The following is a 15,183-nucleotide window of genomic DNA, read 5'->3' as shown; positions in this document are numbered from 1 at the left end:
GTTTATTTAACTTTTAAAATAAATAAGCTCTCTAACATGTGAAATAAGAAATCACATCATTTGACATGATACAACTAAAATTTTAAATTTTTTATAGTCCTTTTGTATCAATTTAAGTTTCAACTTCTTTAGCTTAAAAAATAAGGTTTCGGTTTTCGCCATAAACTAAAACTAGGACAAAAGCGCGGGGTAACTTTACCACATAAAACCCTCTTCAACACCCGCCTAGGGTTTCGGTTCGGTTTTCGCCATTAATAAGCGTTAGAATCAAGCTTCAACCCATCTCCAATGGCGACGACGAAGTCCGTCGACGCTTCACTATGGTGGGATTCGTTTACAGACTTACTCACAGACCTCGAAAACCTATCTCCATCTTCTGAACTCCCAATTCCTTTGGTAATTTTGATTTATCTTTAATTAAACTTAGATTTATTTTGTAATTTTGTAAAGTTGAATTGGAAATGTGTGCGGATGCAGGGGAATAAGCTGAAGGAAAATCACTTATGGTTATTGAACTCTGTATCTATGTTCAAGCCTCCGAATCAGAAATCGAAAGAGGCGTTGGATTCGCAACATGTTCAAATTGGATCGCACAAGTTAACTATAGATGCAAAGTTGAAAGAGTTGGCTCTGGATATTAGTTCTTCATTGGTCAGTTTATTTGCTGCCTTTTTTTTTTTTTTTTCTGTCTATGTTATAATTCTGATTGGTAATTGGTAATTTTGTTGTAACCCTTTAGTGAAATTTATAACATTACTGATATAGTTATGAAGTATACGGAGTCCGTGATAGGGGTACACGTTCTAGTTTGTTGTACCTTTTTTATGTCATGCCAATTGCATATATGCATTTAGGAGTATATGTGCTGACTAACTCTACTACAACTATAAATTTAAATGTCCTTGTGGATTTATGGATGCACCATATATGTGGTGTGCTTTATTAAATGAAGAAAGGATAAGTAGTACTCCGTATCTGCTATGCAATTGTATTTTATTTTGTTATAGGCTTATAACACATCAGAGCTCATGTATGATGTATGTTAGTTTAGTTTGACACTTCGTATTTGATGTTAATATAATATGAATTTGCATTGTTGCAGTGTCTGGATGAAGTGCAATCTTATATACTCATTGAAAGATCATATGAACATGACTCATCAAATACTGTATCTCTTGAGCCACTTCATTTGGTTAGTTTTTTTGTCTTCTTCTTCTTCTTCTTCTTCATGTTTTCTTATATGACTCATGTACACAAAAAGTTTGTGTGGCTGGAGTATGTGTCCGAATCACTTAAATCCTTATATGTATAACAACCATCAAAGTTGCCATTGTGTTCAGTTTTGAAAAGGATTTTAGTTATGTAAACAGAATGTGCATCAATGCACGTACTTAAATATCTGAAAGTAAACTAGTGACTTTGTTCTTGCCTTTGGTGGTTTCTCTAAATATCTCCTTTATGTTGTAGACTAACTTGTTTTAATTCAATCTTAAAGAGTTTCTTCTATTCGAGAACATGACCTCTGATATGATTACCCATGGTTGTAATAATCAGTCGTGATTCTAGAGTAGTTCGACCCGGCTAGACCAATTTGGTCAAATGTCACCAGTCAAAGTTGGTCAAAATTAGTCTAAACAATTAAAGTCAAGGTTGGTCAACGTCCGACTTGATCGAGTAGAATTACGGTAGATGAGAAGGATGATTAGGTGGCTCTGCCTTTCCGGTGTATCTTCCTCCAGACTTCTAGGCAAATTAGTGTCTTACTTCTAGATATATGCATTAGTGCCCCTACATGTCTTATTGTTTGATCATATTTGCATATGCATATATATATGTGCGTATATATTATATACATGTATACATACATACTAAGGTTCAAATAAGAAGGCTTAGCACATGTCTCAAACCGGTATATCTGGATTTCATTGTCTGTAACAAAATTGATAACATGATCACCTTAAGTATAATTTAACATTTTTTTTTTATTTTTTATTTATTTTTTTTTTTTTTTAAGATATACATTGACTTTCTATGTCCCTGTTTTTCTGCCATTTTTGTCTTTCTTTTATCCAGAAGGTCATGCTTCAGTATTACATTGAGCGACAGTGTGTGTTGAAGTGTACCCGCCAGATTCTGATGCTTTCTTGTAAGTTCTTAATGCCCACTTAACTCTTTAATATTTTTAATTTTGTCGAAAGTATACATGTAAGCTTCATATTATTGAATTTATATATACTCTCATGAAACAATTGCCACTAATCATTTTTTTTTCTGACATGGAGAGCTCCATGTAAGTTTTTGGGATTGGTAGAATGTTACTTATACCCCACATAGATGAACAATGGCTGCATAATTTTGTATACCTTGATTTACAAGGTTTACAAACGTTTTTTTTTTTTTTTTTTTGGTACTTATCGAAGTTCTCATTAACTTCTCATTATGTGTCAGGGGTATTCAATTGAATTTAATTTCAAATAATATGGCGAGCCTGTTGGCTAATATGATATTGAGTAATAAAGTTGGGAGAGATCGCCTTTGTTTGCTGTCTGATAGTATCTCAAGCCACCATTAGTTATCAGCATAAACTGTCCTACATTGATGCATGTTTTATCTTCTGATAATCTGATGTGGTTATAATGCATACCTAATACCTAATACATTGACTTGTATGATCTCTAAGTATTGTAACGGCTCCTTGTTCAGTGTATGTTGAAGATGGCTCCGAAGCAGATCGTACTGTGAGGGAGATGGTGCTGAAGTTAATTTCTGATGGTCTGGAAAGCAAATTACTGTCTGTTATCGATCATCTACTATCTGCCACTTATCCTGAAAGCATGGTAAGCTAATTGGCAGTATACATTATCAATTAGAGTACAACAATATACAGTCCATTGCAACTGTCAGGCCTAATTGTTCTCGCACTTATTATCATTTGTCTTAAGTTGGTCTATAAGAAACTTGTAGCAGGTTTGCTCTGTACAAGAGAATATTGGTGGAAGTACTTTATGATAAAAGATATGTGATGAGGCAAATAATCTACTCATGTTTATAAACCAAATCATAGATCAGCATATTTGATTTTATATTTAATTGTTCATGTAGTAGTTGATCTTTCAGAAATTTGTCTTTTGGGTTATATGGTCTGTTTGAGTCTTCTATAAAGGACAGTTCTTCGACGTAATATATCTGTTTATTTTGCAGGATGTGGAAGTTTTCACCTTGTGGGCTGAGGAGATGCTAATTGAAGATAATTTGGTGTTAGACATTCTTTTTCTTGCATATTATGAATCAGTTTGTGCATGTGATGGCAAACAATGGAAGAAACTGTGTTTGCTTTTCGAGGTATATTTACCGTCTATCGCTATTTTTTTCTGATACCTATTTTTTTATATGGTTAGTAACTCAATAAGTGTTGAATGCAGAGGATGATAACCGGGAATTGTAACTTTGGCAAACTTGCTTTATCAACTGAAGCTTTGCAATCCATATATCATGCTAAAGTACAGCTTCTACTTATTCTTATAGAGACCCTTTACCTCGAAAATCTTCTCCAAATGGTCCATGATGAGACCCCTTTCAGGTTCAAACTTCTTACTTTTTCTTTGTTCACGATACAACATTGAAAAGTAACATTGTTTGTTTTGGCAAACTTGATTTTTCTAGTGTATCCAGCTTCTCAACCTGTTTTGTATTTGATTTTGCTGCAGGAAGGGCAATATTTCTTTTGCTATAAGCGATATTCAAGATGTCGATACGATTATCTCTAACCTTGATGCATTTGAGTCGAAAGAAGCGGGCCCACTAATTTTAACATGGGCAGTATTTCTCTGTCTCCTTTCATCTCTTCCAGAAAAAGAGGAATACAATGTGCTTATGGTACCAAACACTTGCAAGCTTTAATTTATTTCATGTTACATTTTATTAATTGTAACCATACTTTGGTTCCATATTACAGGAAATTGATCATGTGGGTTACGTTCGTCAAGCTATTGGAGCCGCATCTTTGAATTATTTCCATGAAATTCTTCACAGTAATCTCTTGAAGGATTCAGAGGTGAAGCAATTTTTCAACTTTCTTAATTTATTGAGCTTTTATAGTAGTAGTTAATAGTACTGGCAATTTCTGCCCAATTGCTCTATTCTGGGAAAATCTGGGTATTTTTCGTATACTTAGGGTGTTTTGTGTGGCAAAAATTGTTGAAACGGGTCGAGATGGGCAAATTCTGAACTAGCTACGGATCCAAATGCGTGGAAAGTTTAAGACACCTCTTGAACAATATATAGAAGGGAAAAAGCATATTTCACAAAAATACATACAAAAATACAGGCGGAGGGATGAGTTTTTTGGGGACAATGGGTTTTCGAAGTGTTTTTGCTATTTTCTGGCTTCATCGTTGTTATTTCCGTAGTGCTTAAACATAATGTTTCTTGTCTTGAAACACGCGGGCCATACTTTTGCTCTACAAGGGATAAATGTAACTTGTGTGTTTCCTTGTTATGTTTCTGGTTCTGGACAATTGCTCTTTAACAATTTTGAAAGTGCAAATATAATCGTACACATATATAAAATGAAAAACAATTACCTGATACTTTTAACTTGCTATTTATACATATTTTGACCTGTTCGCCAAACAATCCGTCCTGCCCGTTTAACCACCTTTAGTAATTAACATCTCATAAGTTAATAAAAAATTGCACTACCTTCTCTAGGGCCCAATTGCTGGTTCTCACAGTGTTTTGAGGACGTTTATCTCTGCATTTATAGCATCCTATGAGATCAGTCTTCAGGTAGCTCTTTTTATATGCATTTCTTTTGGTTATTTATTTTAAAAGCATGTCTTTTTCTTGTGCATATACATTTATAATGACTTCTTTGTTGTAGTTGGAGGACAATAATCTTAAATTGATATTGAGTATTCTTGGAGAAATTTATCGTGGAGAGGTTTAATTCTTTATCTTTCTATTTTTATAATGTTAGGTTAACTTCTGTCTTTTTTTCTTTCTATTGTAAGTTTATTTGACTTTGTTGACTTCAATGGTACAGGAGTCACTTTGTGTTCAGTTTTGGGACCGAGACAGTTTCATAGATGGCCCTATTCGGTGCCTACTTTATAACTTAGAAGGCGAATTCCCCTATAAGACCATAGAACTTATTTCCTTTTTATCAGCTCTCTCTGAAGGAGCTTGGCCTTCAGAATGTGTGTGAGTACCTGAACTGCTTTGCATCAATATATACCTGTTCTTTTGTGTTACTATATTGGATTTGATTACTTATATTTGCATGCATTGTCTTTTAACTTGTGAACAGGTATAATTTTCTTGATAAAACTGTTGGATTGTCTACTTTGGTTGATCTAAGAGGCAACCTTGAGATTGACAACAATTCAAGAATTGTTGAGACTCGTTTGCCACTGTCTGTTCCTGGACTCGAAGGTCTCCAAATACCTAGGGATTCACGAGGTCATGTTATAAAAGTCATCGATGATAATACCGCCCTTGTACGATGGGAGGTATTATTTAATCACTTTATTTTATTTCAGTTTATGATAATTGTCTATATTTAAAAATTATTTTGTGTGGTTTTAATGTTCGTCTACTTTTCTTTTTAAAATGACAGTCCTAGAACTAGTCATTTATTCCACAATTATATACATATTGTCTCCCCCGAGAGTTGAACCCACAAGCTTTTGGTTGATGGTCCCCTCACATAACGCCAGGCCAAAGGCCCTTTGTTGTTCGTCTACTTTTAGTATGCGTTCTTTTTGCTTATACATTATTTTCATGTAGAGCACACAATCTGGAGTGCTAGTGCTGCTTTTGCGTGTGGCACAAGAGATGTATCCGGATGGTTCTGAGGAAGTCCTTGTCACCCTTGATTTGTTTAGCCGGCTAGTAACTTTTAGCAAGGTATATTGTACGATAGTCTCTCTAATGTTACTTTTTACCCTGCCAGAGTTTAGCCTGTGTGTCATCCGGACCAAAGATGTTATCCTTCAGTAGCTACTGAGAGTACATTGATCATTAATTTTCACTTTTGTTTAAGGGCTTCAGGTTGTTATATGAAGTAGATAGTATAACTCAAAATTATGTTTTTGTATAAATGCTGTACAGGCTGTATGCTATTCTCTGATGAATGTTGGTGATACGTTCCATGGCAACGAGATTATCAGGTACTGAGAAAGTTATCCTTGCTATTGAAGTGCAGTTGTGTTATCAACTTTTTTTTTGGTTCTCTAATAAGCGATATATTACTGTCATATATAAAAACCTCTTGTTTTATTGTTTTGCACCTTCTTATATGCAGGTTAAACGTGGCTGAGATCATATGCACATTGATCAAGAATCTTTCTCCTAACGTTGGTGGAGCATTAATGATGTCAATGGGTGTTAACATTCTTGCTATGATGTTAAATTGGTTAGTCAATTATTGTTCTCACCTATATTGAATATAGGTGCTATTATGTAGTCGGGCTGAACTCTTTTGGGCCTTTTTTGGTATTGATGGTATATTTTCTTGCTTTCAGCTCTCCGTCTCATGTCACACCAACTGTTCTAAAGACCAATATCTTTGATGTTGTTTTAAGGACGAATCTCTTTAATAGTGGCTCTGATGGATTATCGAGGTTTGTTCACTTCAAATATTTTGACTCGTTTCACCTTTTCTAGTAAATGATTCAAAATCGAATCTGTTTTTTTTTTTTTTTTTTTTTTTTTTCTCCAGTGGCTCGTGGTTGCTTTCTGGAAGGCTTGCTAAGTTAATACTTCTCGACTGTGAACATAATGACAGTTCCTTGCCACTTGCTATATCAGGCATGCTATTTGATCTTCCTCTCCCTTTTTTTTTTTAATCCTCATTTTTTCTGATGATAAAAGTTAACCTTTCGTTTTCTTATTTAGTCGTTTTCTGTTTGCTTAACTGAACTTTATTTATACAAGCTATGCATCTGGTACATATTCTTAATTTCATATGTTTCATTTCAGTGCTAGAGTTCACGATTCAGCTGTTGGAGAAAGGAGTAGAAAATGAGTCTCTTTTGGCTCTTGTTATTTTCTCCATTCAGTATGTTTTAGTTAATCATGAGTACTGGAAATACAAATCTAGGCATACTCGTTGGAAGATTACGTTGAAGGTATGTCCTCTTGTTCTATCGAGTTCACATTTTTAAAGCTTCTAATACCCGTAATGTCAACCGGTGTTTGTTAGTCAAGTTAATATCATATTCGTGAGCTTTCAAGAATGGGAACTAATGTATTTACTTTTTACTTATTAATCTAGGTGCTTGAATTTTTGGAGACGTGCATTATGTCTATCCCACATTTCCCAAAAATGGGAGAGATTGTTCGTGACTTGCTACTTTGTGATTCTTCGATTCATAATGCTCTATTTCGCATTGTTTGTGTAACAACTCCAACTTTAGAGGTTTACTTTTATTTCCCTTTCTATCTATTACGTAGTAGTTCCAATCAATACTGGATCATTACTTAGTTGCAATGTTAAAATCACCACCTTCTTGCAGAATTTATATGTTAGCCGCCTGTATGAACTAACAGAAATTGAAGGACTACAATTGGCTATCTGTTCCGTACTCGAGATTTTTAGTATGCTTTCTGATCTTTCAAAGGTGTGTCCACAGAGATTATTTGCAGATGTTAAATCCAATCCAAGCTGACAACTGTTTTCTATTTATTATTCAAAAACACACACACACACACACACACATTCACGCGCGCACACACAGTCACACACTCTCACGCGCGCGAACACACACACACAGAGATATATAATTACATTACACAATATAGAGAAATTGTGGGAGCATAAACTAATAAGTGGCAATTATTATTATTTTTTAGGATTCTTTGCCTGGCTATCAAGTCTTCCATCAAGCAGTGTTGTCATCTGCAACCAAACCAATGCCCGTTGTCATGGCTATCATATCTTTGATATCATTCTCTCGAAATCCTGTAAGGGAGTACAAACATGAAGGATATTGTAACAGTTAGTTTTTTTTTATTTTATTAAACTTGTAACTCACTGCGTTACTTGTACAGAAGATACAACTGGGTGCGCTAAGTGCTCTTTCTATGTTACTCTTGAATGCTGATGATTTACAACCATACATGTCTGGGAATGCATGTTTTGGTCTAGATGACAAGCAGGTGTGACACTGTCTAAAGTTTTTTATTTATATATTTTTTTTAATATTCGTCAATATTTGTCAATAGTCAAGTCTAAGGCTGCTAATACCTATATCAACTCATGTATATGCATGCTGGTTATCAGATTGCAGATTTTAGGAATTCTGTTGTTATAATTGTGAATGATAAATCACCTTCAGATGAAGATATCATTGTCAGTACATTCAAGATGCTCGCTTCAGCAGCATATTACCAGGTATATATATTATATTTTTTTTATTTTTTTTGCATGCTTAACAAGTGAAGCAACGTGTCTCTAATGGTTTCTGTTTTATGATAAGTATAGATTTTTTTTTTTTTTTTTTTTTATTATTCTATTTTTTTTCGTGATGTATTTATGTTAACTGTTCAATTGCGCAGCCTGTGTTTCTTGCAGCCATTGTCGATTCAAAAGATAGTACGATCAAAGTCAAGGGAGAAAATCTGGTTGATGTTCTTGGGGAATACATTGCAAGATTTTCAGAACTGTTAAAAAGGTACATCTTTTATGGATAAATGTCTCCGAGAAATCGATATGCTCTCACCCTGTACCCACCAATTTAATTATAGATATATTTTTCAAATTAGGGATAATGGATTTGAACATTCTGGTGCCATGTCACCGTTTCACAAATACGGTTTTCTTTAGTTTTTGCTAATCTTTCGGGAAAAAAATAATACCGATTTTAGATTTTTCTTATCATAAACTTTAACTTAACATCTAACAGCAGTAATTTTATCGTATGAACGCATAAATCATTAGATAGTAGATTTACAATTCCATCATTTTTTATTTATTTATTTTGCAAACAACATTTTGAATTTCAAGAGTGGGATTTATATTAAATTCGCAAAACCGGGTTTACATATAGGAAGGATTTGCAAATGGTTTGCGAAATTTGGTTGTATTTTGGTGAAACCTGTAATTAGAGTTTTAAATGTAAATTAGGGTTAATATGTAATTCCCCTAACCTAAACTACCAAAAGGTGAAATGCATGCTGCTAAGTCTATGACATTTGCCCATGTTTCTAATATTGTATCACACAATGTAACGTTCTTTAAATTTGTGTGATAAACTTTTCTTTCAGTTCTCCCAAATTACTGGTTAACGTGCTGGACTTCTTATTGGCATTGTGGCAAGGAGCTTCTCAGTTTTTTAATATCCTCGAGCGTCTGAAGAAGTTTAATAATTTCTGGAGGCAGTTGTCTACGTGTATTACTCAGCAGAATCATCCTTCCGAGGACGCTTTAATCTCGTCGTACAGATATCAATGCCAGTCTGACATACTGCAAATAATGTCACTCGAGATGTTTTTGCAGAAAAAGATATTCTTGGAGTCGCTTAGGAAAGGTTCTGAATTATCAAAAGATGTAGCAAAAGCTAGTAATGCTGAACAAACAGATGGTGGTTTAAAAGACGTATTATCTAGCTGGTGCAAGAGCTCGGTTCTGAACAATCTAGTTAAGCTGTATGCGTCCTGTGAGTATGACAATGATAAGTATCTTCAAGTGCAGGTACTGGCACTTAACCCTTTTGTGTAAATCCAGTTACGTATATTTTATATAATTAATCATAAACTTTCCTTGGATAAGATGTCTGTGGAGTATTTTGTGTTCTCTTTTTGAAGATTCGAAAGTTAACCGCATATGCATATTACCATTTATGGTTTATTAATGTATTCAGATTTTGCAGGTTTCTGCTGCTCTATTATCTGTTCAAGTTATTGAGAAAATAAGAAATGGTAGAACAGGGAGTTTGTCTATATCGCTTGTTGAGAAATTAAGTAGTTTGGGGAAAAAGGTTTGTCTTGTTTCATGTTTACGTGGTTAACCATATTTTCCAGTTCTATGAAAGTACAACTTGCATCTATGTAGTTACTTCAAGCTTATGTCTTCTTTCTATTGCCGATGTGTTGTCTGTAACATGTTCTCTTAATGCAGTTACATGATCTGCCTGCGTTTTCTGAATTAGTAACTCAATACACACAACAAGGTTACAGGTATTAATTACTTTTCTGTCCTTACTATAACACGTTTTCAGTGAGTTCAGATGATCCCGTTTTTAGTCATATTATCATCACTATTGTAATGTAAAAGTCGTCAGAGTTGGCTAACGTGTCAGTTTGGCTACTAACCCGTCTCGCTAACGTCTAAAAAGTCGTGTCAAAGTCGACTGAGTGGGCCGAGTCGGGTCTTGAGTCGGTCAAAGTCTAAGTTGGTCAAAATTTAATATGTTTTAAAATTAGATTTTGTGCCTTGTATCTACGTTTGAAATATTCATGTTTTATGTTTCATATATCTATCTTGGTTTAATTTATTTATTACTAAAAGTCAACGTTGGTCAACTATTACAAGTATATATACCATTGTTTTATCTTGTTTGACAGTGAAGGGAGGGATCCGAAGAGTTTGATATTGAGTGACCTGTATTACCAGATACAAGGCGAATACGAAGGTCGTAAGATTGAACACAAGTTGTTCATAGAACTATTCCAATTTCTGATCGAATCCAACTTTCTAGATAGTTACCAGAATAAGGATGCTGGTGACGTGTCAATTCATGCTAAGGATATCTTATTATTTGACTACACGCGTCTAGAAAGGGATTTAGGGGTAAATTCATGGCTTAGCTCAGAGTGGGAAGGCTTAAAAGCAGTTGCAGAAACGATGATGTCTCAGTTGAAAATTGTGAACTCGATGTTGTTGCTCGGTAATTCAAAAACTTCAGCTTTAAAGGCGCTGTCAACCTTGTTGCCTTTGTATGGTGAAGATGTAAGTTACCACGATCTTAATTGCTCTTCAACTTACCTTCTATGTGTTAACTTTTTTACTAAACTTTGGTACTGAGTAGAGGTAGGCATGTAAACCCATTCGCTTATGAATGGGTTAATTTGGGTTGCATTTCTATCTCAAAAAGGTCTACTGGACGTGGTAAATTTTGTAGCCAGAGGGGGTTTAGTCGATTAGATTATTATTATAATATTTTTCCTCTAACCATCATTAACGGTTTACTTGTTTTGAAAATTTGGGTACAGCAAGTGTTTGTGGGTCAACCTGGTTGCCTTTTCGCATAGTAAAATTGACCCGTTTCAACCCAAATTGGTTTTGACTTGTTTCCCAACTCGACTTTGACTCCTTGTTCTAAAGAGTTTGGTCTGAACTTTGTTTAACATGATTTTTTTTTTCTCTATTGAAGGCTACAATTGGTGGAGGACTTTCAGAGCAACTGATTAGTGAATTCATCGAAATTATTTGTCGATCGTTCCACAAATTTACAGACTCATTAGTCTCGTCCACTTATGCTCGCAAGGACAGCCTTAATTTCCTCACAGCTCAAGCCGAATTACTTCACCATTTTATCGTATTTGTACAGAGAAAACTGTCTGTACCATCTTTGATACTCGTGATAAAAACCATTACTTCCATTATAAAAACATTGAAAGACTTGAAGATGTCATCCGTTGATCTTAAGCCTACATTTGAGCTTCTACTTACACTACTTCTCTCCACCGTTGGATCAATTAATAACGAATCCGAGGTATCGGTATCCGATCTGTATTTCAGACTTCTGCCAATTCTCTGCAGTTTCATCGAACCAGTTGAGTACTGTACTCTCTCATTGGCTGCTATCGATTTAATACTGAAACACTTCCAGACACCTACTTTATGGTTTCCCATTATCCAGAAACATCTACATGTGCAAAATATCGTTAAAAAGCTTCATGATAAAACTTATCTACCTTCGGTTCACGTGATACTCAAGTTCTTTTTGACATTTGCACGTGTGAGAGAAGGTGCAGAGATACTTACTAACACGGGTTTCTTTTCATCTTTGCGGGTACTATTAGAAAACGGAAACGAGTCCGAAAAAGCCGAAAACGATAAGTCGGACCACATATGGGGTCTCGGGTTGGCTGTGGTGTCTACGATTATTAATTCCCTAAGAGACAGTTCATCATTTTACGAAATGTTTGAGTATGTGTTTTCTTGTTTTATATTGGAAAAATCAGATTTAGTTTCGTATTGTTTGGATACACCGAACTTCCCATCTGGTATGGTCGATCGAAAAAAACGCGCTCGAGGTCAAAGAAAACAAATGAGTTTGACTGCACTTGAAGAAACACAGGATACACTTGTATTAATATGCATGCTAGCCAAATATCACTTGTGGACTCGAAACATAAAAGAAATGGACTCGTATTTAAGGGAACGGAGCATCCATTTACTAGCGTTTATTAGTCGGGACCCACATCTCGGAGAAAACTCTAGGGTTTCTCCGTTACTATGTTATCCTGTTCTTAAGGAGGAGTTTGAATGGTGCAAAAAGCCATCGTTCGTAAAAAGCAAGTGTGGTTGGTTTTCTATCTCCGCTGTTGGGTGCGGTCAAGAATCTAGGTTCTCGACGTCTTCGTCGAAAGCAATTGTAGTTAAGGAGCCGTTTGGGGAAAACTTAGATGTTCCTCAGCAAACATTTTTCTCGGACATGGCTGCAATACAGGTGTACAAAATCGCGTTTTATCTTTTGAAGTTTTTGTGTCTGCAAGCCGATGCTGCTGTCAAAAGAGCTGAAGAGGTGGGGTTTGTTGATATTGCTCATTTTCCTGATCTGCCAATGCCAGATATTTTACACGGGTTGCAGGTAAAATTTTTGATTTCTCTTTTCTTCCGATAGTTAACACTAATTTAAAATTTTATTATGTCACAAAATTATAAGCTGCATGAAGAAGATACGTTTTGCCAAATTATGGCTTTTTGCAGAATTTGGATATTTTGTTACATTTTGGATTTCTTTGCACATTTTGGATTTTACTTTATTTTAGCTGAACTTTTACATATGGCGATTTATTATATTTTTGTGCAAATTTTTGATTTTTTTTACAAGTTATTTTAGATTTTTGAGCAGAATCATGCCCTAAAATAAAATCCTAATTTGGAGCTGTCTTTAATTCAAGAAATTTATACGGTGAAAGCAGAATCAGTTTTGTGGAATCTAACACCACTTATAGATATTGTGTCGGTTAAAATTTTACGATGATAAATTTCTCAACATGACATACAACTAAAGTGATAAGATTTTCCCTCTTCGGGTTACCCGGGCAGGCGGGGTTTTTTTTTTTCTTTTTCTCTGGTGTATGCCTAACCGCTGGGCTCTTAGTGATTGGCTCAACATGATATGCAACTGAATGTGGTTATACAATAAATAAGCTAGCTGACTCAGCCAATTCAAACCATCACCCAAGATTGTGTCTGTTTTTAATTATTTTCCGTTTAACGCAGGATCAAGGAATTGGTGTTGTTAGGGAGTTATCCGAAGCCAACAGGTCGAAGCAGATGACACAAGAACAAAAGGGTGTTTGCTTATTACTTCTACAAATAACCGAAAAGTGTTTATATTTGGAATTCTGTGTCTCTCAAGTCTGCGGATTAAGACCCATGTTGGGGCGTACAGAAGATTTCTCAAAGGAACTCAAATTATTATTAAAAGGTACTTTTCCTTACTATATTTTATAAGAATATTCTCCCTGAATTGTTATGCTTCGTAGACATGTTTGACTGCAAGTCAAAAGGCGTATAGAATACCGTTCGATAATGACAAAATATTGGAAGTCATATGGATCAATATTGGTATGATCAACAATAATGACAGCACAAGGCATATTAGCTTGAAGTTTGCTAAAAAGTTGAAATGTTACTGTAGATGGTCTGAAAAATTCGAGTATTAATGCAATATGTTACTAAACATCCGAAATCATCTGATAATAAAATACGGAGAGAATCTTATACACCAAAAAATTTACAATGATACATAGTTAAAATTGTACTCTCTGCTTGAAAATGTAATTTGTTCACTCATTTTATGAGATGTAGAAACTTCATGTTTTATCTTTTATGTGAATTTTGTGTTTAACTGTTGCTATAAAATTTGTGCAGCAACTAAAGAGCATGCCTGTCTTGAAGATTCTATCAAGTCCTTGAAACAAATAACATCATGTGTCTACCCAGGATTGTTACAAACCGAAGGCTACTTTTGAAATCTTAACAGACTCATAAAGGCAGCATGTTGTTCATGTTTCAAATTTCTCAATATGACGTACAAAATTTATTGGCTAAAATTGTGTCAGTGTATTAGGTTTGAAGTATTTGGAGTTGGTAACGGGAGTCGCTCAAGCCTAACCGGGGCCTGAAGCTAGCTTTTTAAAATGGGGATTTTATGTTACTACTATTAGCTTTTAAGTTTAATCTATTTTTATAGCTTTTTTGATGCAAAATCTCCGATTACGTACTTAGAATCAGTTTCATCTTCTGTTAGCTTATTTTCGATTGATAAAGTAGCTAATCCATTTGACCTTTCTTGTGACATTGTCGATCTTAAATAATTTTTCACAATTTAAAGCTTTAAAAAAACTTCTTTCAAGCTACCGAGGTAACTGGAGTGATAAATGTAATTCTACATGTAATATAAGCATTTGGGAAAGAATTAAGGGCCCGTTTGGCTCGCCGAATATTTTTGGATGGAATGGAATTTGCTAAAGGAATTGCATTCTGAAGGAATTACTTTTCATGGAATTAGATTACATGCTCATTTGGTGATCAAAAAAATGGAAAGGAATGTAGTCAAGGAATTTGAAAGTGATTATGTAATTTGACAGAAATACCCTTTTAACAAATAATATATATATTTTCATTTATTTTGGTGACCAAAGAACTCAACCTCTAACCCTAACCTCCAAAACCCTAACCCCTAAACCCTAAGAATTAAGTTTTTTAATGTGATTTTGAGTTAAAAATCGATTATTACTAGATGAATAGAGTATAGAGAATTACACGGAGCCATTTGCTATTTTTTCCTTTTATTTTGTGAAAAAATGTAAATTGAGTTAACATGGAGAAGAGTACTAAAGTTGCAAGTGATAGAGATCTATGTTTGACTAGATTTGACTTGACCACTCTACATAAATGATCAACAAGAAACAAAACATTACAATATTAACACTAAACACTAA

General features: G+C 34.7%; 1 protein-coding gene across 1 annotated transcript; it reads left to right on the top strand.

Annotated features, from left to right (window-relative positions):
- Positions 1 to 207: 207 nt before the first annotated feature.
- LOC139873599 (uncharacterized) lies at positions 208 to 14,684 on the top strand. Its single transcript, XM_071861536.1, has 32 exons — positions 208 to 396; positions 478 to 651; positions 1,103 to 1,192; positions 2,074 to 2,146; positions 2,704 to 2,837; positions 3,202 to 3,342; positions 3,423 to 3,580; positions 3,708 to 3,876; positions 3,956 to 4,054; positions 4,711 to 4,788; positions 4,883 to 4,942; positions 5,045 to 5,202; positions 5,309 to 5,510; positions 5,788 to 5,907; positions 6,112 to 6,170; positions 6,305 to 6,415; positions 6,525 to 6,623; positions 6,722 to 6,810; positions 6,982 to 7,130; positions 7,277 to 7,420; positions 7,518 to 7,622; positions 7,855 to 7,965; positions 8,053 to 8,160; positions 8,285 to 8,395; positions 8,560 to 8,675; positions 9,268 to 9,694; positions 9,873 to 9,980; positions 10,121 to 10,179; positions 10,567 to 10,951; positions 11,376 to 12,818; positions 13,457 to 13,664; positions 14,111 to 14,684. The coding sequence occupies exons 1-32, from the start codon at positions 289 to 291 to the stop codon at positions 14,209 to 14,211; spliced, it is 5,697 nt and encodes a 1,898-aa protein (XP_071717637.1). The 5' UTR covers positions 208 to 288; the 3' UTR covers positions 14,212 to 14,684.
- Positions 14,685 to 15,183: the final 499 nt, after the last annotated feature.

This window comes from Rutidosis leptorrhynchoides, chromosome 10, assembly GCF_046630445.1.
Source record: "Rutidosis leptorrhynchoides isolate AG116_Rl617_1_P2 chromosome 10, CSIRO_AGI_Rlap_v1, whole genome shotgun sequence".
Lineage (NCBI taxonomy): Eukaryota > Viridiplantae > Streptophyta > Magnoliopsida > Asterales > Asteraceae > Rutidosis > Rutidosis leptorrhynchoides.
The sequence above is the reverse complement of the archived record's forward strand: the minus strand, read 5'-3'. Positions and strand labels throughout refer to the sequence as shown.

Coding starts and splice junctions, on each gene's coding strand:
- LOC139873599 (XM_071861536.1), top strand. CDS start 289: ATGGCGACGACGAAGTCCGTCGACGCTTCACTATGGTGGGATTCGTTT. Junction 4,055..4,710: donor ATCTCTTGAAGGATTCAGAG/GTGAAGCAATTT, acceptor TACCTTCTCTAG/GGCCCAATTGCTGGTTCTCA. Junction 9,695..9,872: donor ATAAGTATCTTCAAGTGCAG/GTACTGGCACTT, acceptor CAGATTTTGCAG/GTTTCTGCTGCTCTATTATC.